Source organism: Magallana gigas, chromosome 8 (assembly GCF_963853765.1).
Source record: "Magallana gigas chromosome 8, xbMagGiga1.1, whole genome shotgun sequence".
In the NCBI taxonomy this organism is placed as follows: domain Eukaryota; kingdom Metazoa; phylum Mollusca; class Bivalvia; order Ostreida; family Ostreidae; genus Magallana; species Magallana gigas.
Window position 1 is genome coordinate 22,654,895 of NC_088860.1, and position 22,668 is coordinate 22,677,562.

Genomic DNA, 22,668 nt, shown 5'->3' on the forward strand with positions numbered 1-22,668 from the left:
ACATTAATTTTTACTGTCCTATGAAGATAATATTTGTTCATTATAAAGAATCCTTCCACTTCTTTGGTTGCATGGCTGTGTACCTTTGACTCCAGGTAATCCTTGAGGTCCTGGTTCTCCAGGTCGTCCGTCAAACCCTGGAGATCCTGATGGTCCGTCAGAGCCTCTATCACCTCTCGGACCAGGAAGTCCTGCAAATCATTCAAAAATATAATTAAGTGACAAAAACATATATATTAATATTCAAATATAAAAGCTAAAATATTTTGATTTTCTCTTTACTTAATATTTTATGGCTAGAGAAATCATTTCTAAAATTTTAAAGTACTGCTCTGATGGATACTTTGTTGACCTTTCAGGAACCTTAAAGTTCACTCTTTTTTTTTGGAGGGGGGGGGGGGTAAAACAAAATAATGTGGAGGCTTATATTGATCTTCATAATATATAATGATTAACAAATATTGATATTTGTTGATAATGTTAATGTAGGTATGAGAGTACTTTCAATAATGAGGTTCTTATTTATCAATTTGTTGATAATACTATTGCTGGTAATAAGTACCTCTTGGTCCTGCCTCCCCAGGAATACCATCAAATCCTCGCTCGCCCTTCATTCCAGGTAGACCATTAACTCCTGGTAGGCCAGGCTCACCTGTTGAGAGAAAAAAAATCTCTTGAGAACAACAAACCAAGCAACCATGAGTTCATGCTTATAGTGAATTCAGCTTCATTACCCCTAGTTCTAAAACATTTTATTTAATATGGTATTGAAGGATATGATAAATAACGTTTACAATGAATCAATTGAAAATGGTTCATCCCTTGCACTTCGTTGTACATATTTTTATTTGGTGTGTACGATATTTGGCAGAAATTAGTTTTTAAACAAGTTGGCGTAGATTTGAATTAGCGTATTCCTGAATATGACTATTCTTATACATATATCAATGCATGGGATTTAGCGATGTACATGTACTTGATTTAGCGGAAGCTGTATTCTGCCAAAAGCACTAAATAGAATACACAGCCATATGTAGTGCCTTTACAGTATGTAAGAGTGTTTTATTGTGCAGCAAAGACAGAAAAAATTCTCTTACAGAATTTGAATGAAAAAGTCAAACTGTGTACAACACTCTGAATACAATTTTTTTGTTGGATTGCTGAGATGTCAATATTTTTTACCTCTGTCTCCTTTAAGTCCAGGTAGTCCGTCTCTTCCAGGAATTCCGGGGTTTCCAGGGAATCCAGGCTCACCCTTGGTTCCCTTCAGAAGATCGACATTAACGTTGATGGTCTCACCTGTGGAAAGAAACAAGTCATGAAAAATAAATGTAGGGCTATAAGCCCTCTATAGGGGATATCACCTTTAATTCAATTCCATTTTGAAAATATCTTTCCAATTCCTGGCTTTTCAGTTTTCAAGAAGTTTACAGGAAAGAGTCTTCCAAAACTTATTACTGGTAACCTTATACAACAGAATTCAAGTCAAACTCTAAACAAGAGGTCATTTAATGTTGAAAGCATACAGAAGTATTTGTCAAGAATTTGATTTTGTTGATTTTTAAACAAACATTTATTTCTGCAATTCCTGATTTTTTTTTTTGATTTATGGTTAGAGTCTTCCAAAAATTCTAAATAAGATGTCATTTAATGTTGATAGAAAACAGAAAAATTTAATTTGATTTTGCTGACAAAGAAGAAAACCCTTAGCTTACCAGGTATACCCTTATCTCCCTTCATGCCGTTCAATCCAGGAAGTCCATTATCTCCAGGTATGCCTCTTTCTCCAGGAATTCCAGGAAGACCAATTCCTGGGTTTCCTTTGGGACCAATGAGTCCCGGGAGTCCAGGGTTTCCAGGGAGTCCGTCTCTTCCGTCAACACCTCTGTCTCCCTAAAATAAGATTTAAAAAAAAAACTTTATTAATCCGGCCTTTCATGTTAAGCACTCTACATTAAGAATACATTGTCAGTAGTTATAATTTTATTATGTTCCGTGCTGGGATCATTTCCTTAAAATTTCAACACTGTTATTCATTAAATAATGTATCGACTTGTGTTAAACTAGTGGGTATTGTTTTTTTTACAAAAAAACACATGTCTCCCCTTCTCCCCAAGGATTGTAATATGGGGCAAATTTAACAATTGAAAAAGAATGATGTCAGCTATATGTTACCCAGACCCAGACAAAATTTTATTATCTTTTTCTTAATTTGACCTTGAGGAAAACAAGGTCAAGGTCATATATAAATCAGTAGTACACCTAAGTGTATTATTATTGTTCTTTGTTTAAAGTTTGAAGTCCTTTTGTCAAAGTTTATTCAGGAGTTGAACAATGAAGTTTTTTCTAATTTGACCTTGAAATAACATTTTTAGGTCAAGGTCAAAAATTTTGGTAAGGTTCAACTAGGTTATATACCATCTATCTATGATACAAGTTAAAAGTCTGTATGATAAAGGAGTCTTGTGTTATGGTCCGGACAATATTTTTTATGAAAAGCTTGACCTTGAAGAACAAAATAAGTCAAGGTCAAAACTTTTGGTGGCGTGCACTCCTTCTGAATACATCTACCTATGTTCCAAGTTTGAAGTCTTAATGTCAAAGGGTATTTAAGTTACGGCCTGGACAAATTTGGATGAAAAAGAATAAGATAAGAAAGTCGACAAAAACAATATGTCTCCACTTTGAAAGGGGAGACATAATAAATATAGATTTGAATAAATTTATAATCCCTGTGACCTTCTTTTAAGTTTAACAAAAAATTGTGACTGAAATTGTGAAATAAACCAATTCTGTATCTCTGTCAAAAAAATTGTCATAATTAACGGATTGTTATAATGTCAATGCTTGGAACCAATGTGACCTTATTAGTTTATCAAGAAACTGTAATAGTGGTTCAAAAATGTAGAATTTAAGAGAGCTGGGTGGTCGTGACCATTTTTAGACAATATTTATCCCCTTTAGATGAAGAGCTCTTATATAAATAAAAGTAGAAAAACATTCAAATTCTATATCTAAAATATTTGGATTTTTTTTTATAAATTATTCATACTTTATGGTAAAAATATAACATTCTAAAATTTGAAAAATCTGATGGATAATTTTATAACCATACAGCCTCCCTATCCAATATCAGTAACTAACGTAAAGAATAGTCAAAATCAAACTCAATGTCTACCTTTTGTCCTGGTAGTCCTGGTGAACCATCTATTCCACGAGGTCCCTGGGGACCTGGAAGTCCGTTAAGGCCCTGCTCACCTGCAGGTCCAGGTAGACCTGGCTCACCTTTCCTACCTGTGCAGGAGATATATAAATACATGTACTTATTTATTTTTGATCAGAGAGTTTTCTTTAAAATTTAAAAATTCTTTAAAATTAAGTGTGTTATAATCACAATTTTCTCACGTATCATATAAATTATGCTAGTTTAGATGATATTAGTTTACCAAGTTTACACATGTATGGTATAACGTGAAAGTTGATGTCTCCAATTTACACCTTGTTCATAATACTGATCTGCACATCAGCAATGCAAAATAACATCAGCAAATTCAACCCTTCATAAATTTTTGCACACAAAACCTAAAACCATATACTTTATTTCAGCGTAATCATGTAAATAAACATGTTTAATCATTGTACATATTACATACAGATAGCTGGGTCAGATACATGTATATTTCTAAAGTTGGCTAAATTTATTCAATCAAGTTACAAAATATTATCAGTTATAATTACTATAAGTACCCCTTTAAAATCAAAGCTACCTGATACCTGATACAGATTTATAGGGAGAAAATTATCCCAAATGACAGTTCACACCTTCTCACGTGGCGGTGTGTACACTCGCAAGAATCGGATGGTTGCGTGTTAAACAAATGATGCTTTTCAGTGTCTCACGAGCGAGAATTAGGGGAAAATGGCGTCATTTAGGAAGAAATTCAAAATACTGTACAAATTTTCATATTCAGTAAATTTAAGCTTCCCGTTGGGACTCCATGAATGGGGATGAAAACCTGTACATTTTGTGTACTGCCGGTACATATAACATGTATGGTATTTATAAGGTTCAAAACACCAAACAATGCACAGTTTAAGTAAAAGCAATTATATCACTTACACATATCTTTAATATTTTGGGACTCCAGCTTGTATGGTTCTCCCTTGTCTCCTTTAAATCCATCACGACCGGGTACACCAGGAAGACCCTGATATTAAAACAAAAGGACACTTTAAATTCAAGTCTTTTAAAAAAATATTATCCTGTTTCCTCCTGAGAAATGAATAAAAGTTACCAGTATTTATCCAGGTGAATGGCTTGGCCAAAATGTTTCGTAAATACCGTTAATTTATACTGAGCACAATCGATTGCCGTAATATGATGTCAATGTAGTACATCTAGGCCCCGTCGTCACCAAGTTTCCTCAAGTGAATTCTCAGTCTCAAGTCTGAGTTTTGATCTCAAGTATGTGTACATGTTTTTTGAGAATTTAAGTTGAGGACTGAGTTGAGGAATTGGAAAATTTGGTGACGGTGGCACCTGTTAACAAATATTCTCAAGCTACAGTTTACAGTAATTCAGACTGTTGGTTTTCAGTGCAGCCATTAGTCTTGAATTTGCCCAGGTTCTTACCGGTTCTCCTCGCTGTCCACTGAATCCAGGTATACCATCGTCTCCACGAAGTCCGGGTTCACCCTTAGCCCCAGTGCGCCCAATCTCCCCAGGGATTCCAGGGGTACCGGGCTGTCCAGATGTTCCTTTCTCTCCTTTGAGTCCAGGTAAACAATCCCTACAGGAGCCTCCTCTATCACCTGTATCATCATGAAATCATTCAAAATTTGTGGACGGGGGGGGGGGGGGGGGGTAGAGGGCAATTTTCATTTTTTTTAAAGCTTTTCTGGGATGCGAGTTCTTTGCTTATATGAGCAATGAATCAAAATCGACTATGTCTCATAATTCTCTTGGGATGTCAATTCATGGGCTAGGAGCACAAAAAAATGAGCTGCAGCCACAGCCAGGTTAGAATTTAAGATTCAACAGTGTAAGAGAAACTGACTTACCGGTAATTCAAGTAAAACAAAAAATAAAATTCACTCCAAAAAACTTGCCTTTCGCTCCAGGAAGACCTGGGAGACCCTCACGACCGCTCACCCCAGGAAATCCAGGATTCCCTTTACTTCCTTTTGGTCCAGGAAGTCCAGGGCGCCCCCTGGTGGAGTTTCCTGGAATTCCAGGAAGTCCTGTAAATCCGGTCTCTCCTTTCCTTCCGGGTAATCCATCACGACCAGGCAGACCATTAGCTCCTTTTACACCTGGGATTGACACTCCAGCGTTTCCTTTCGGTCCGGGATTACCCTTTTCTCCAGGTAAGCCAGGCTGGCCTGATAAGCCATCAATTCCAGGTAAACCTTGAGTTTAAACCAAAGGCTGATATCACACATTTGTTCAGACTCTTTATCAAATAGTTATTTCATGAATTTTACTAAAATAATTCTGACCAAAGAATGTTATTTCTTAAAGTTTTATCTCTTGTAGTTTTGAACTCAGCAAAAATCTTATTTCCTTTTTGAAACCAGTGTTTTGGAAACTCAACTTCAAAAAATAAAGTTATTCCTCAACAACATAAAGTACAATGAAGATTCCACCTATAAAAAGAGAATTTAACAAACTTTGCAGTTGATCTTTCTTCTTCTTTTTTTTCATGTTGAAAATATATACTGCAATATACTTTAGTGATCAGCAACAAAAATTCCTACCAGAATTTCCTTTATCTCCTTTGTTTCCCTTGGGTCCGGGTGGTCCTTCCGGTCCAGGAAGTCCCTGAGTTCCTGGACCTCCTTGAGGTCCGGGTCGTCCAGGGGATCCAGGCAATCCCATAAGTCCATCCAGCCCAGGGTAACCTCTTTCTCCGGAGGGACCTCGTTCACCCTTGGGACCTTCAGGACCATCTCCACCTTCTCCCTGCATGAGAAAAAGACACCATGCAATATTTCATTCCTACAGCTCTACCAGACCATGGCTTTTTAAAATCACTACTTTCTCAGTTTAAACAAAAATCAAAATACATGTGTTTTGCCTATTAACACATAGATACTGAGTAATATATTGATGAATGCATTTGACATGTTTTAATTGGGCTTACCCCACTAGGTCCCGGGGGGCCTTGGTATCCCTTCTCTCCTTTCACACCAGGTACACCAGGGTTGCCCTTTTCACCTTGAATTCCATTTAATCCAGGTAGCCCATCCATTCCACGGTCACCCTGAAAGAACCAATCAAGAGAGATGTTTAAAATGAACAAATCTTTGTTATCTCATTGTCATTTATTTAAAAATTCAATAAGGCATAAATGATTGTAAATTTATGATCCAGACAGCCTCTCACCTTTAATCCAGGTAATCCAGGTAGACCAGGTAATCCTTGTTTTCCCTAAATCACAAAGTTGTATTCAAAGCAAAGTCATTTTCATGTATAATTTCTACTGAAGAAAAACAAATAAACCCCAATTAAGTACACTGAGGAACCATTGGCTAACTGCATAAGGAGTTTATTGTTATTGTTAGTTTATTGGTACAAGTTTTCACAGATTTATGGGGCTTATTATTTTATGGATTTACATCATATGTTTGATAATTTATTAAGGATGTATATTTGTTAGTAAGGGAGGGAGCACAAAAATATACAAATTTTCAGCCATTATGAATTCTATAAATTTCAGAGAGATAGTTTTTTTTTTCCTGGTCGGATTTGAGGTTTATATACAGAAATAGTACATACTCTTGGACCAGCGATACCAGGCACACCCTTCTCTCCATCCATTCCTGGGGGTCCTTTCATACCCTGTAAGTGGTTAGACACAGAATCAAGACCAGAAACAATTGAAACTAATACAATGTATATGTATGTCATAATCACAGTTCAAAGAAGGCAGATTTTATTTCTGTTATATATATGTAAAAAAATATTTCACATCTTGAACCACCATACAGTAAAACTCGGTTGTAGCAAAGTCCTAGGGACTAATGGAATTACTTCATTTTATCTGTAATTTGTTATATCCGTATAACGAATTCATAATAAAATCTACTGCGAATTCACTGTATACATGTTTTCTTTCACCAGACTATATTTTTTGCTAACTGAAGCTTCAAATAAAAATACATTACTTTGATACCAATAAAAATCAGATTGTGAATTGGAAAAATTATATGAAAAATAAATTCATTCAAACTATTTTGTTAATGGTAGTACAAACTTTTTAAACTGTAAAGAAATTCGCTATAAAGGTGTTAAATTTCGTTATTATTCACCTCTCCGGGACTGAAAATCAGTTCCCTATATCTGCGAATTCGTTATATCCGAATTCATTATAACAGTAAAATTTTGCAAAGTTTTGTTAAGAATTTAACTGGGAACTAAAAAAAACTTCGCTATATCCGAGAATTCGCTATATTCGGTTGTTGCTATGGCAATATTTTTTTTAAGACTCACAGGAAATCCTTGCTCTCCCTTTTGACCTTCGGATCCTGGTAATCCATCTCGTCCCTGCAAAATGAAAACATGTGAACAATTTTGGACATGGTAAACCAACATTTATCCACCTTTCAAGAAAATTTCCCTGGACTTCTTATAAATGAGAAAGCAGAAGTTTCAAATATTTCTCACAAAAAACCCATCCTTTAAATACTGTTGATTCCTGATTAAAAGTGAAGAATTAATATCCGCGTAAAATCGCAAAAAGCATATCTTGTGAATTTTAAAATCTTGCTTTTATTTTTCGGACATATGTAAACTAAATTAGAGGAAAGCTGACAATGTGACAGGAAACCAGGTTTTTTGTTGTTGTGTGAACAGTATCCATAATCCAGTCAACCCTAAATTGATAAACACTACCTATCCAGAGAAATGGAGTACTCTGTATGGAATATTTTGCCAAAAATTACTTAGTTCAACAGGTGGTATTTTTTTCATAAATTATAAAAAATCAAAATCTAAGTAATAAGTCCATCTCTGCTATATGTACAATTAATCTGCAAAACAATTTCCAGTCTTGAAAACTGTGGGAGAAGTTATCAATACAATAGGGGTACTTTTTTGGCATCCACTCGCCCGCCCACCCGACTACACTACTTTAAATAAGGAATCTACCGTAAATGCATCTTGTATTTGTTAAGTTCATCTACATTAAGGCTCTGTCATAAAAATCAGTAGCCACATATGAATGAGAAATAAAGTTGCCCTAAAGTTATCGACAAATTCGCTAGAACATTTGGAGGGTCATTTTCAAACCCCCCCCCAATAATTGATGTATTTTTCTAATGCATTTTACTTTGTGATTAAGAAAGATAAGTATCATCTTCGCTAGCCAAGAGTTTTCGGTCCACTTTGCTCCCCATAAACAAAGTGGACCAAAAACCCTTGGCTAGCGAAGATGGATATGTATAGATATCTTACAGAATAACCCCTCTCTCCTTTGTTTCCTTTGGGTCCTGTTTGGGTCAAGTTGCCTTGTTGCAGCTCCTCCTTGGTAGAATCACAGGGGGGGCCGGGGGGACCTGGACTTCCTATTTCACCTTGGTCTCCTTTTTGTCCGTTTTTGCCAAGACCAGGATTTCCTGCCTCTCCCTTCATACCAATCAGTCCATCGTATCCCTAGAAAATGGAGGTTGCTCAAGATTTTTAATAATGGAAAAGACAAAAAGAAATGAAAACTACTGCATAGGTTAAGCCCGAAATGGACAAATTAATGGTTAGGTTAAGAAAGTATGTTCTTACCCTTGGGCCTTCAGGACCAGTTAGTCCAGGTAATCCAGATGGTCCATCTCTTCCAGGGGGACCCTTAAAGACAGAAATTATTTTTTTTATATTAACGTTATATCCTTCAGCAATGTGGCTTTATTATCCACTTAATCAATTTCTAAAGGTTATATTTTTAGTGCAATCTTACCTGCAAACCTTGAAATCCTTCAATTCCAGGTTCTCCCTACAGAAATTAAAAAAATAAATAGAAAGCAAATCATAAGATAACTTTGAAAACAAATTGAAGGGAAAAAATTAGACTGTGGAGTATGCTGTATAATCCTGACCTTTTGACCTTTGATGGCGACTCCTACAGAGGGTTCTCCTTTTTCACCTTTGGTACCGGGGAGACCAGGAGGTCCTATTGCACCAGGCTGACCGTTAAACCCAGAAATACCGGGTTCTCCCTGTAAATAGCAGAAACAAGCATCAGTCAGTTATCAATATGACCTCTTCAAATTGATTCTTCAATGTTTATGAATTAAATCTATAATACATGTAAGTAAGGACAGTAATTAAACTATGTCATATAGATTTCCTATGACCTTTGAAATCTTAATGCACTTAATATAAATTTTAGTTAATTTTAACATCCAAATAGCAAAAAAAAAATATATATATAATGTTATAAATTCACAATAATGGCTTTTTTAATCAAAGATTCTGAATTTGCGCATATATGTAAACTAAATAAGTTTCACACTAGTTTGAAATATATATTTCTTTTTATTTTCTTCATGATATATATAAAGTTAATTTTAACATCCAAATTTAATAGCAAAAAAAAAAATCTATATAATGTTAATTCACAATGAATGGCTTTTTTAATCAAAGATTCTGAATTTGCACATATACGTAAACTAAATAAGTTATGGTAGTTGGAAACTTTTCTTTATATTTTCTTCATGATACATGTATATAACTTAATTAAATTAAATGAAATTGGGCCATGCACATCAATAAATCTAATTTAATATTTTTTCTTGTGAAATTAGAATATGTATGCCATAATTATAGTTATGTAGAAACATTTGTAATACATGTATAACAGTATATTCCATATATTTCAGGGATGGAAAATGGACAAATCTTTCAATACTAGCAAAAATAATGTGATGGGCAGATGCCCATCAAATCATATCTACACATTGAAGAGTTCTCTTTCTTTGGTACTGATCTAGATCACACAGCATCTGTCAGCAGTGGCAGTGTTATGCTGTGTGAGTGGGTCAGCAGCTAGCAGAAGCTGGGCAATGTGGGAAAGATTGTTTGAAAGATGTGGCATACCACTCATGTATGTAGGTCAGTTTGGAATGGAGGCTCGATCTGCCAGACTTCCGAGCCCCTGACTGCATGATATTCCTTTCTAAATATGCTTGAGGGCATGTGAATTTGATAATTATTATTCTTTACATTTAAAATCAAATTTTTGGTGATCTAACAGACATAGGTCAAAGGTCACAAGCACCTTAAAATTCTCTCATAGCCATCCTTTTTTTGTTGGGGTGGGGGGGGGGGGGTGGGAGCAGGGGGCCCAGAGGGTTTTGTTCTTGAAATTCATGTTCAGGTAATATAGGAGGGTGACAAAGCTGAAGTCTCTACCAACAGAAAAAGTAGCAACCAACAGAAGTATATAAGTACTTTGAATGGTGTCAAAACCCCTGCTGTGATAAGTAATGGAGTTTATCAGACCCCATAATAGGAACCTATCACCCAGCCTCCCTCATGTGTGTGGGTGAACACAGAATCCCTGCCGAGTCTTTAGTAATGAGATTATCTTATCTGACCAGATAAAGCAGCTCTACCCCCTCTAAGTGTTCCTGCTCTGGACTTATCTCAGCATGATGCCCCCCAAAATTTGCACACTGTTAAACAATAAATGTGTCTTCTGACCTAAAGATAATCAGTCATTTTGTTCAGGCATTTTGGATCAGCCATTCTCCGGAAGCATCAATTGAATTTTATACATATACTAAGAGTTGCTTTTTTACAATTTTACACAGATATTAATTCCTTGCATTTAATTAATAAGGAATTTACAGTATATCTTTAAATGAATATTTTTTTTAGAATTTTACAACATGAGATTGTCAAAAGGAGATTCAAAATCGTGGGAATAAAATTCTGAAACTGATGGTGATTATAAAGAACAGAAAATTAAGCTAGCAGCATTATGTTAAAAAATCAAATCCCAACAATTTATCATCCTAAATGTGTAAATGAAAATTTTTTTAAACAATTTGTCTAAAAGTTCGTTTAAACTAGCAAATGACAATCATGTGTTTTGTGCGTAGTAATTGCATTTACGTCAGATATTTTATTGAGATATCTCGATCTCTGCAAGTCTGAGATGGGGTTATTTTTGAAATTCCCAGACAACAAAACATAAAAACTTGCTAAGTATATAACACTCGCAGAAAAACATAAAAATGATAACATTATTGGTTTCAAATGTTTTTTCAACATTTCTGCTTTAATATAATTATAAACATGTGCCTATCATATCTCCTTTCATGAATTTGATCTCGCTTCATGTGTACTATCATTATATGCATCAGTGTATTTCTAGCAGACCTTTGATTTTCACAAGATAATAGTATGAAAGGGAGGTCATGGATAGTCTCTTACAATAGTTTTTTTCAGTTTATCATGGTTCATGTTCAGGATTAATTAATTTCAGTGATAAACTGCTCCCTAATTGCACAGTAAAACATATTTGCAATGGTAGTAAGAAATGTACATATATATTAATGTGTCACTTATATAGATCTTATCTGTAGATGAGTCAACCTATACAGTTCACAGAACAAGTCAGAGTTTGACATTATAAGAAACAGAAGACAAGACAGGTCGGTTTTCTTTGTCAGCAGACCGAGAGACTTATAACTTTGGAACCTCAGCTTGTGCACTGCCAGCCACTGATCCTCGGTTATTTTCTTCTCATAGAAATGAAGTATGACAGGACAGGAGGCTGTGAATCATTATCTCAAGTGATTCATTCAGAAAAGATATAAGGTTTTTGGTATTTTGAAAGAGCTTGCGAAAAACACACATACCGTACAAAAAAAAAAAATCAGAAAAAAACAGTGTGGATCATTAAAACTGCTCTTATCACATGAAAATGAAGACGCTGTATTTAAATATTGGTTTTAGTTGGGCTAGCTGACAATGTTCAGCTGTTTCTAGGAATTTCTAGGCTGTTCTGTCTACTGCGTAAATATACTGGTAAATAAAGATTGCTGAAGGTTGCTACATACAATAAAACCCAGACCAAGGCAATTTTTCTACTTATTTGACCTGCAAGGGACTTTCTTGTAGACATGTGCACAGGTGTAGTTTAATTGACCAAGGCACTTTTTTGTAGACATATGTACAGGTGTAGATATATACCAAGGCACTTTTCTGTACACATATGTTGACCAAGGCACTTTTTGTAGACATATGTACAGGTGTATAGGTATGGACCAAGGTACTTTTTTGTAGACATACGATATATGGACTAAGGCACTTTTTGTAGACATATATATGGACCAAGGCACTTTTTGTAGACATATGTACAGGTATAGATACGGACCAATTAAGGCACTTTTTGTGTAGAGATACTCGTATTTGTTGGAAACTTTGAGCTTATATACAACCACAGCACTTTCTGCTAATTTGTTTGAATGGATATGTTTTTGTAGGTATACGCACTGTTTGAATATTGAGGTACATATATCAATATAATTACCTGTGTTCCATTGCATCCATCCATACCAGCAGGTCCTCTAGGTCCAGCGGGTCCAGGGATACCCTACAAGCAAATAACACTCATTTACTGACAACACTAACCTAAATATTATTTTTATGATACAGTTAAATTTGAGAAAGCTTAAGGTTTTTGAACATAAGTCCATGAAACTTTTCTAAAAATCTAAAAAAAAAAATAAAAAAATAATAAAATTCTTACCGGAATTCCATTGATACCAGGAAACCCAGGCATTCCCATTTTTCCCTAAAGAAAGAAAAGACACATTTCATGTTTTACATGTATAATCTTGATTTTTAGTACAATTTTCTCTTATGACTGTAGATGATACTGAATCAAAATATCTTTCAAAATACTGACACATGATTTTTCAAAAAAATTAGAAATGGATAAGCAAATGGTTTTGTTATTTAACTGTAAAAGAAGTTCTTTCCATTGAAAGATTTCAATTTAGGTCAAACAGTAAATTCAGCGAATTATTTATCATATAACCTAGAGGGTTGGTGATGAGTCAATGGACAGGTATTCATGAAACCACTTACTCTGTCTCCCTTTGGTCCAAGAGGTCCTAATGGGCCTGATTCACCTTTCTGACCTTTTTGTCCGGGAAGTCCTTCCATGCCGGGGTAACCCCTGAGACCCTGAGGTCCTGGGGGTCCCAGTGCTCCGGGAACACCCTACAAAAGTAAGTGAGTGATTATAGCATGCCTTGACATGACGCTAAAGAATTAGTTTGACAGCAAAACAAGGTTAATGCCATTGCACTTATATTAAGGAATTCATGCTTTAAAGTGACATCAGTTTCATTTTGCCCAAGTCTTGAAATGTATTTAAAAAAAGCTGAAATTGCCACACATTTTAAGTTGTTGATCTTAACCTATCTTATCAATTTAATCATCTAGGGATGCTGATTTCACAATTTGACACTTTTTTATTTATTGGGTTGAAGAGAACCTCTTTTTGGCTTGTCATGCATTTTTGGTTGGTAATTTTTAGCTCACATTTCATCTCACTTTTGAGTAAAAGTTGTGATTACACTACTCATCTATTTATATGAATATATGAATGCTAACTGTATTTCATATTTTACTTAGGTTCTATAAAAATGTATATACTACAATGACCATTTCAACTAACTCTCTGTCTCTCTCTGTCTCTCTCTCTGAGGGTTTCACAGCAATAAGTTTTTTCCCTGGGAAAGTCTTCTTGCATGATTCTGAGGTGGTGCCTGCAAGGCTAATACTGGTTTTCCAAACATCTTTTGATGAAACCACAGCATCTAAAAGCAGTTGTTTATTTCCCTAAGTCGTATCTCATCTACCACAACCTAATCAAATCTGCTGAGAGAAAAAGCTCCCTAAAACATCCCTTGCTGTCTCTGTTTTGGCTTGTCTTGGGTCGGATGGTTGGATGCAGTGGGTATTTGATGATGACGGTGATGACTTTTACAGAAGTTATTGCTAGGTAGTTGCTCACAATTGCAGAGAGTTTATGATAGATACAGTTCTTGGAGAGGAATTCAACAGGTTTCTGTGGAGGTCAATGACCACGGCCTCTATCTACTTCTACCCACATACCTCCTGCTTACATCAGCAATAATAGGGCAACGTTTTCTTTATTCGAATTTAATGAGTGCTTTGCTCTGGAGAAAAGATTTTCTGTTCGGTCACCATGATTGTGATGAGCTGTTAATTTTTCAAGAACTATACCCTGTATTATCAGCACTTATCACTAAGATTGGGAAAATTAAGAACTAAAGAGAATGCTTTCTGTTGATTCAAATCAAAATCAAATGTTTGGTAGCTTTTAAGATTTTGTAGATGTGAATAAATTTTCATCCATGCACACATCACACATGGGAAAGAGTGCCCTCATGGATTTTTACTTGCTATGCTTGTTCTTTTTAACTCTACTTTTCCAAAATCTAAACTCCAAGTCGTTTTTTTTTTTAATTTTCCTCTTCTTTATCAGATATTTAATTGGTTTTCAACTCCCTTTTGCTTTTTTTTGTTCCTTCGAATTCTCATTCTCAACTCTTAACAAAAACATACTAAAGACCGATTTTTTACCCTCACATTTACATTCATTATTATTTGTATTCCCAAGGTCTCTATCAAAGATTTGAGTCTAATGGACTCCCTTTTTCTTTAATGTTTTATCTTTTCTTATTCTCTACAGTGAACATGCAATATACTTACCCTAGACCCCTTTTCACCCACACATTTACATCCATTATTTGTCTGGCAGTTGGCTCCACATTCTTTTAAGTCTTGCTGCAAAAAAGAATAAAGAGTCTATGAATATGGATATTGATATACAATATACACATGTATATAAAAGTTGTTGCTATACATGAACTATTATGCACACTGAATGAACTTTACACAGGGAAATATTCACCCCCGGTTCAAACCGTTTTATTCTCCTCTTTTTGCCCTTATTGTCAGCGGGCAAACCTTAGACTGGCCGAAATCAGAACAGTTTTTTAAATAACTGTTTTAATTTGAAAGAATACGGTAGCTATCATATACTAGTACATGTACATGTATTTCACTTTCTGTGCGAGTTCAAGACTGAACAAAACTGTTCGTCAAATTAGAAGGCCAAGAAAAAAGAAAACTCAATATACAGTAAATATTGGTTTAAATTTTGAAGGAGTTAGACAAAGATATTGCAAAAACACATACCGGTAATTATAAGTTGCCTGAATTATATATACTGTGGTTTCATATCAATATTCGTTAATAACAATTTTCGTGGATTTCGTTGTTAAGTTGATCCACAAAATTATATGTTCATCGAAGTGCAATTTGTTTTTTGTATTGATATGGTCATATAGGCCATGAATTTACGCATCCTGTTTTTTTTTTATTGAATTCACAAAAATTGACACTCTTTAATATTAATGAAACCACAGTAACAATCTCTCTTTCCTTCTTTCTCTGTTTCTTTCTCTCATTTTCATCTCAATCACAATGAATCTCTCTCTCTCTCTCTCTCTCTCTCTCTCTCTCCCTCTCTCTCTTTCATTAGTCACTAGAAGAATCAATTGACGGATTCTCTCTGAATCATCGCATTTTGCTTTGTTCAGCAAAATTTGAAGAAAAAAAAAGGTAGCGTGATTAAAGAGTAAACACAGACCAGATATATCAGACCCTAAAGAAATATTTATGTAAAATCTCCATGGAAACTTGTACAAAGTGCAAGTGGTGTTTACAGAATTGTAATGGATGGAGTTTTTCTTATCTGGTGAAGTATCTAGGAAAATAGCCACTCAGCAAAGTTCTCCCCCTGGTCTGGCTAGTTTCTGATCTCTGCCATGTTTATTCCACAGCCCTAATGACCTCCTAAAAACTATTTATAAAAACTGCACAAATCAGATAGAAAATTGGCAACTCTGTGGTTGGAGGAATTTAGCCTACTTTCTTTTTTTTGTTTAAACTGTGTTAATCTCCATTAAACATAGATCCTACATTATCTACCTAAGGTAAGGAAAGGATATCTGTTGGCAAGGGCCCATAGTACTATACAGAATAACAAAATATACCCATTTTGACAGTCAGATTTTAAGAGACTTCAAGAAAATTGTAGATCTAGCCAAGGAAATTTTGAAATTTCCTGAGACAGGTGTCCTTGATTAGCATGTTGAAATGTCAGAAGAGAACTTTTCATGTAAGCATGCAAGAAATGTGCTCTAGTGGGCTTGTCTACAGTTCTTATTTCCTCATTCTACAGTGAACTAGAAAGACCCTTGTGAACCTTTAGTGAGTTCCAGACCCCTTTATCAGACATTTTCTGCTCATCACACACATGGAGTTGTGAGTTTTGCAATCTATGCGTCAGTTTCTTTGTTACAGCTTCCAGAATTACACAAGAGGGGGGTTGCGTAGTTAACCCCCCACTGTTCTCCGACTCTCTCCCTCAGTAGTCTGACTTTTATGTTGATCAACCCTGACATTTGAGTTCATAACGATGTAGTGAGCTTGTAGTGAGCTGGTAGTCTGTTGACAACCCCCGAGTCCTAAAAGCAATGTAACTGTTGATGTATGCATAGTGTTTGGTAGCGTGGACCTCTTGTGTAATAAGAATTGCCCTACTTATATATACACTCAGAACTCCACTTCGTCTGAAGAGGATTAAGACAATGAGCTGTATTATTGCCTGTTTTATTCACAATGAAGTATTGCATTCAACGCATGCACTGATAGATTTTTTGTGACTCATTGCAACAGAACGTATGTCAACATTCATATATGCTGATTATTTTTTTTCCGAATTGATGCCAGTATAATATTATTTTTGCTTTCGGAAAAAAACCTAGAATATATAGTTTGGTAATAAATTTTTATGCTGAAGATCATTCCATGCGATATTTGAAAGACAAAGATCCTATTGTAAAATCCACCGCAGTAGCGTAACAGCTGACAACTTATCAAACAATGGTTACACAGCCAACAGCTATCTTTCCATCTGAAGTAGGTTATAATTTCACCTTCTGGATAGCAGTAATTGACCTCAGGGAAACCATCATTAACTGTAGGTAATTAACCCAGCTTTCACCCTCTCTACCATTGCTCTCTTATCATTGTGTGTGTGGTGGGGGGGGGGGGGGGGGGATGGAGGGTTTACAAAATATACAGTTTTCATATCATATACCATGTCTATTAACAGTGTTCAACATGCACCCCCTTATTTATAATTTTTTGATATATTATATATGATAATGTCAGAATATACATATATATGGGCTTGTATATAAGTCTCTGCCAATAAATTGCAGTAAATTTCGGTAAAACTGAGCCCAAGACATCGATTTATTTTTTTGCTGTATCCTTTACCCCTGTTGCTCTGGGCCAGGAAGGATTTCCTGAGAACTGCTGGTGATGGGTAAATGGGGGTGACCTATATAAATTGAGAGAAACCTGTCTGTTAAACCATCCTGCCACGAAATGAATGGCAAACATCTGTACCCATTTACCATTCATGTCTGCAAACCATCAAACAAAAAGTCTCTAGTACACTTAAAAGCATTTCTTAGTTTATCATTTTGACTGAATGGACCGGACGTTATAAGCATACTATATGTATGGGTACTGATTTATGATTTTTTTAACATTAACAATTTTTAAATTCATTGGCTGATTTTAAACAAGACCAAAAAAGCAAAGTAATAATTCTTCATTACATAATGCAAACAAACAAAAAAAATATACAGCTCATCAGTTGTGAAATGTTTTTCTTAAAATTTCAAAATTACAGTGGAATCAGAACCCTGAATCATTCTTCAATATATTTTGCGTATTACTCAATGAATGCAGCCAAAATAACTTCCCTATGTTCATGTACTTTTTTTTGACATCTGCTTGTTGATTATTTGTGTGTTTTTCCAGACAGTCAGTCAGAATTGGTTGAAATAAAACCCCCACCAAAAAAGATAAGTGGTAATTAATCACCCACTAGTACCCAGGCACCTCCTGCTTGAGGAATTGGCCATCTCTGTCAGGTGGTACTTTGCCAACTCAGCATCAAAAGCTGGATATACTTCTCGTCTGTATGACACATAATGCTGGTATAACCAGAAGGGGTGTGGCTCCAATAGCAACAACACGATGCTAATTATATCCCAAATCAAACATCTTCATGAGCATACGCGCCATCTTTTCCAAACATGAATAATGACCATCGATACTGGTAAATCATGAAAAGGCAAAAATTATTTAGAAAAAATTTCTAGTCTGAATCTCATTTATATTTGACTATAATACAGATGATGTTGAAGACAGACCCATAAAACACTGTACAGCTGTGAAATGACCCAATGTTACAGAATGATTATAACCAGTTGCACCCTACAAATAGGTCATCTGGTCTGTTTCCAGGATAAAGCAACTATACTGAGAGATACCTTGTTTAAAAAAACTTAAAGTTTGTAGGTATTTGTCTCAGAGAGAGAGAGAGAGAGAGAGAGAGAGAGAGAGAGATGAGTCATCCTGTGTAGGAGTTTAGATATGAAAGACATTTCAAACTACTTGAAAGCATTAAAAGCCACATTGAGCATGAAAGAGCCTTCCTTAATGCACCAAAGTGAACACACACATTCCTCCTAGAGCATGTAAATGCGCATCAAATGTGTTCAATCCAAAAAAACCCACAAGTGCCCTAGCTTATTTCCTTTTGCAATTTATCAAAATCAAGTTTCAGAATTTTATATATTTTTTGTCTACATGTACAACCATCTTGCTTTACAGATAATGCTGAAGCAATTAATTTTGAAATCTCCTCCAATCTGCTTAGGTTGGGTCTGCAAGAAGACAGTGTATATTTATGTGTGTATATACTGACTTTCACTCTACTCTTGTCATCATCGAGATTATCATGAAAAATCATCAGAAAACATTATCAGATGCTGGAAAACTCTGACTTGAATGAATGCCAAACTATATATCCAGAAAGGAGGGGCTATGTGTTTCTGGGTTTTGAAAACAAGCACACAAAAAAACCCACCAACCTGTTATGTCCAGTAAGTAGGAATACATGTATACAGAACTGAACCATCAATGTCTCAGTAAACTAAAATGGGTAACTAACTTTCAGGAAATATTTTTTTTTACGGAACTTTTTCATGAATTTTAAAGATTACCGGTATGCCGAATTCTTTATCATTTTCAGTTCCTGCTTAGACTTCCAAATGATCAAATATAGATTCCAAAAGCAGAGCAGTTTTATAATACTTCAGTTGTTACAGGATGGGAGAAATAACGACAAACTAGACCAGGATTCAAACCTGGGCCCCCTGAATCTATAGTCAGGTGCTTTACCAATTGAGCTATCTAGCACTGGTATTTTAACTGGTCTGACCATCACTTTCCTCCCCTTTAAATGATCTTCCCCTTCAAAGATCACCCCAGGCTCTTCCCCTGGCAGGAGTTAAACTGTCCACTCCAGGGGATGGTCATGGCACCAAATGTAATGGGATGGGAGAAATAGTGACGGATCATACCGGATTCGAACCTGGGCCCCCTGAATCTCTAGTCAGGTGCTCTACCAACAAAGCTACTGATATTCAAACAGGCCTGACAGTCAGACAGTAAACAAAATTCGGAAACATCATTGGTAAGAATCACTTTCTGAGGCCATTGTTAGTAAAGTATTAAGTACCGGTAATAAATGTTTAACTAGTAAGACCTAAGATGAACCTTTAAATATCTATATTATAAATTTATACAGAATCTTTTCTAAGATTCAACACTAGCCCACTATAAACTTAATTCTTTATAGCCTCATATCTGAGGTTTTACCTCAAATTGAGGCACTTGCATCCCTAAGGATTTTAGATGAGAACCAAGTTGAGTAATTTCTGAGGAGGGTGATAGTTTGACCTGAAAAGTCATATGTATTCTTAGGGCAAATTTCATTTTTTAGGGGACTGAGTTTAAAAAAGACAAAACAAATGCATAGATTATAATTTTTACCTCCATGAATCTACCGGGGGTACTCATTTGTTTATTGCCAAAGCATCAGAATAACTGTAAAGATCCTATCATAGAATACGGTAACTTAATATGATAAATGTCTTAGCTATTGCTTTCCTTTATATATTAAAGACCATATTCTCCATTGAAAAAAGTTGATTGCATTTCATCTTATGTATGAAGAGCAAAAAGTGTGCAACAATTGAAGAGTTTTTTTGTTTTAATTAAAGCATTATCTAATTCTAGGGTTCCAGTAGGATGCTGTTTAATTAACCATTCTGATTGCAATTTCAAGCATCAACAAACTTTTGATTTCAGGATATCATTTTTGTGACAAAACATGTCTTTTGTTCATTTGGAATGACATTTTGATTTAAAGACAAAAAACTCCATTTTTTTTGACACTTTTTTGTTTTAAGGAGAGAGTTTGTACATGTATACTTATCATGCCAGGATGACAACCCACAATTATCTATGTGATATTTACATGTAATTATAATACTTTTAAAAGGGTAATAACTGACTGCGTAAAGTTTAAATGCATAATTTAAAAGACATGTTAAAAAGAATTAAGTTACAAGCATATACCAATACATGTACATCATTAAGACTGTATTTGCAAAGTTATTGTACCGGTACTAACCAAACTTGAAGATGGTTTGAAAATTGTGCCACACTTATTGTTTTAATGCTTCTGGTTTTGTTTGACTAATAATACTCATGAAAATACCATTTCTACTGTTTGGTTCATTCTTAGATCTGTAAATAGTCATAAGCAATGATTATCATGCCCGGATTTTAAAGAGAGGAACCTTAGGTAATTCTTGAATTTCTTTAAAGATTAGTTCTGGTAGTTTAATTGGGTTAAATGGACCATGGATATTTCGGACTGGAAAACCTCAATGACAGCTAGTGCCACTTGACTTGATTACCAAAGATACCAGGATCAAACCCCACAAACTCATTCCTATACCGATGTTGACTTGCCCCTGGAATTGCAGGAACTGCTTTAGCCAGGGATATAGAACCTGGTTGGGTTGTGTTAAGCATTAAAGGCATAGTTTTGGGGGGCTAAATGGACCATGCATACCAGCTTAAAGAATATCAGTGGGTGTGAAACTGATAAAATTACAGGAGTCCTGGGCTCAATTCCCAGCTCAGACACAAACTTTTCCCCTTCTAAAAAAAATGCAGCAAAGAATGTTTACCCCAAATTTCCTTGTTTTGTTTATCAAAGTAATTCCACCGGCCCACCTCTGGGATTCACATCTGATTACAGCAAACTGCCTCATTTATAAGAGTGTATGGTAGATCGATAAAAGATATATTTGTTTTTTATGAAATTACTTAATAGAAACTTTTTAATATCAGGAGTACTTTATCGATCTTCGATCCTCAGCAATGTTCTATAACTTTATTCGTACTATAAATCTGCCTTTTAAATAGACAAATTTAAATAGTCTTGAAGTGTTAATATAACGCTAAGCAATTCAATCAACTGCTTAGATTAGTGGCTTCACGGAGACCTACTACAGTAAAACATGCTTATAAGGAAGTACCAGGGAACGGAGATTTTCCTTTGCTACAAGCGTTATTTGTTATATCCACCAAGTTTACAACACGTTATTATGTCATGGGGAATGAAAATCACTTCGCTGAAAGTGTTAATTCATTATAAGCATGTTTGCTATTAAACTGTGTTTTACTGTACCTAGGGGTAAAGGGGTTCGAGCCACCAATACAACAGTTTTTCCTAATTTGATCTCAACTTGTAAACGTTATTTTTCCATTAGTATTTATCATGGCTAAAATTGCAATAACTAATTCATAAAATGCATGCATGGATATCATCACCAAAAAAATTCATTTTAATTTATTTTATTTATAAAGTTTGAAAGACAGATAACATTTCAATGCTGAAATGAATACTTTGAGGCTGAGGATCGCAGAACTATGATTGTTTTAGTAAAAATCGATCCATTTTCCCCTCTGCACAAACACTACAAACAGTTAATATTGAAAACTGTCAATATACCTCAGACTATTATAGATGATACAGCTGTTGGCAATGGCAGTGTTTATTACATGCATGAGGAATCTTGAAACTGAGTTCAGCCTACGCAAACCAAAGTTTTACAGCATTTACTTATTTATAGGCAATCAGTCGGGGATTTAATTATCAAGCTACTCTTAACTACAATAGTATCTTTCCCTTCTTAGAAAATTTTACCTTTTTCATATAGAAATTTCCCTCAATTGTTACAATAAAACATGTATTTCTGAAATCTTATGTTTTTCTCCACTAATTTTAACTTTTGCCAACGACTTCATTTTTCTGCTTATACATGTATATGAGAATAGATGTAGAACAAAAAACATGAATCTCAGGATGTAAAAGTTGCAGAACCTGGGGATAAATATGTATTTGGTGTAAAAGTAGTTCTACATATAAATTTAGGATAGACCACTTTCTGGTCAATGGCTACAAATGCAAAATTCTAATCCTCTAAATTGACATTGTGTCATCTTGCATAAGTGCACGAAAATATTCTTGATTGGACAGTAAACAATGGAAATTGGTTGGTTTCTTTCTAGAATGTTGCACGAATGGAAATACGGTATCCAATACATGTATTATCACAAAAAAC

The 22,668-nt window shown here is 35.1% G+C and overlaps 1 protein-coding gene across 1 annotated transcript in view; it reads right to left on the reverse strand.

Moving 5' to 3' along the window:
- LOC105329214 (collagen alpha-2(IV) chain) overlaps nucleotides 1–22,668 on the reverse strand; it is a 33,727-nt gene that overhangs the window by 8,929 nt on the left and 2,130 nt on the right. The window contains exons 3-23 of the mRNA XM_066070152.1: nucleotides 14,747–14,821; nucleotides 13,091–13,225; nucleotides 12,750–12,794; nucleotides 12,531–12,593; nucleotides 9,088–9,207; nucleotides 8,949–8,984; nucleotides 8,777–8,839; nucleotides 8,456–8,653; nucleotides 7,493–7,546; nucleotides 6,779–6,841; nucleotides 6,386–6,430; nucleotides 6,144–6,263; nucleotides 5,758–5,962; nucleotides 5,110–5,409; nucleotides 4,634–4,812; nucleotides 4,121–4,208; nucleotides 3,179–3,294; nucleotides 1,716–1,893; nucleotides 1,183–1,299; nucleotides 563–652; nucleotides 84–191 (exon numbers count right to left, since the gene is read on the reverse strand). Coding sequence (XP_065926224.1) covers nucleotides 84–191; nucleotides 563–652; nucleotides 1,183–1,299; nucleotides 1,716–1,893; nucleotides 3,179–3,294; nucleotides 4,121–4,208; nucleotides 4,634–4,812; nucleotides 5,110–5,409; nucleotides 5,758–5,962; nucleotides 6,144–6,263; nucleotides 6,386–6,430; nucleotides 6,779–6,841; nucleotides 7,493–7,546; nucleotides 8,456–8,653; nucleotides 8,777–8,839; nucleotides 8,949–8,984; nucleotides 9,088–9,207; nucleotides 12,531–12,593; nucleotides 12,750–12,794; nucleotides 13,091–13,225; nucleotides 14,747–14,821 — 2,398 coding nt within the window. The remainder of the gene's footprint in view (nucleotides 1–83; nucleotides 192–562; nucleotides 653–1,182; nucleotides 1,300–1,715; nucleotides 1,894–3,178; nucleotides 3,295–4,120; nucleotides 4,209–4,633; nucleotides 4,813–5,109; nucleotides 5,410–5,757; nucleotides 5,963–6,143; nucleotides 6,264–6,385; nucleotides 6,431–6,778; nucleotides 6,842–7,492; nucleotides 7,547–8,455; nucleotides 8,654–8,776; nucleotides 8,840–8,948; nucleotides 8,985–9,087; nucleotides 9,208–12,530; nucleotides 12,594–12,749; nucleotides 12,795–13,090; nucleotides 13,226–14,746; nucleotides 14,822–22,668) is intronic.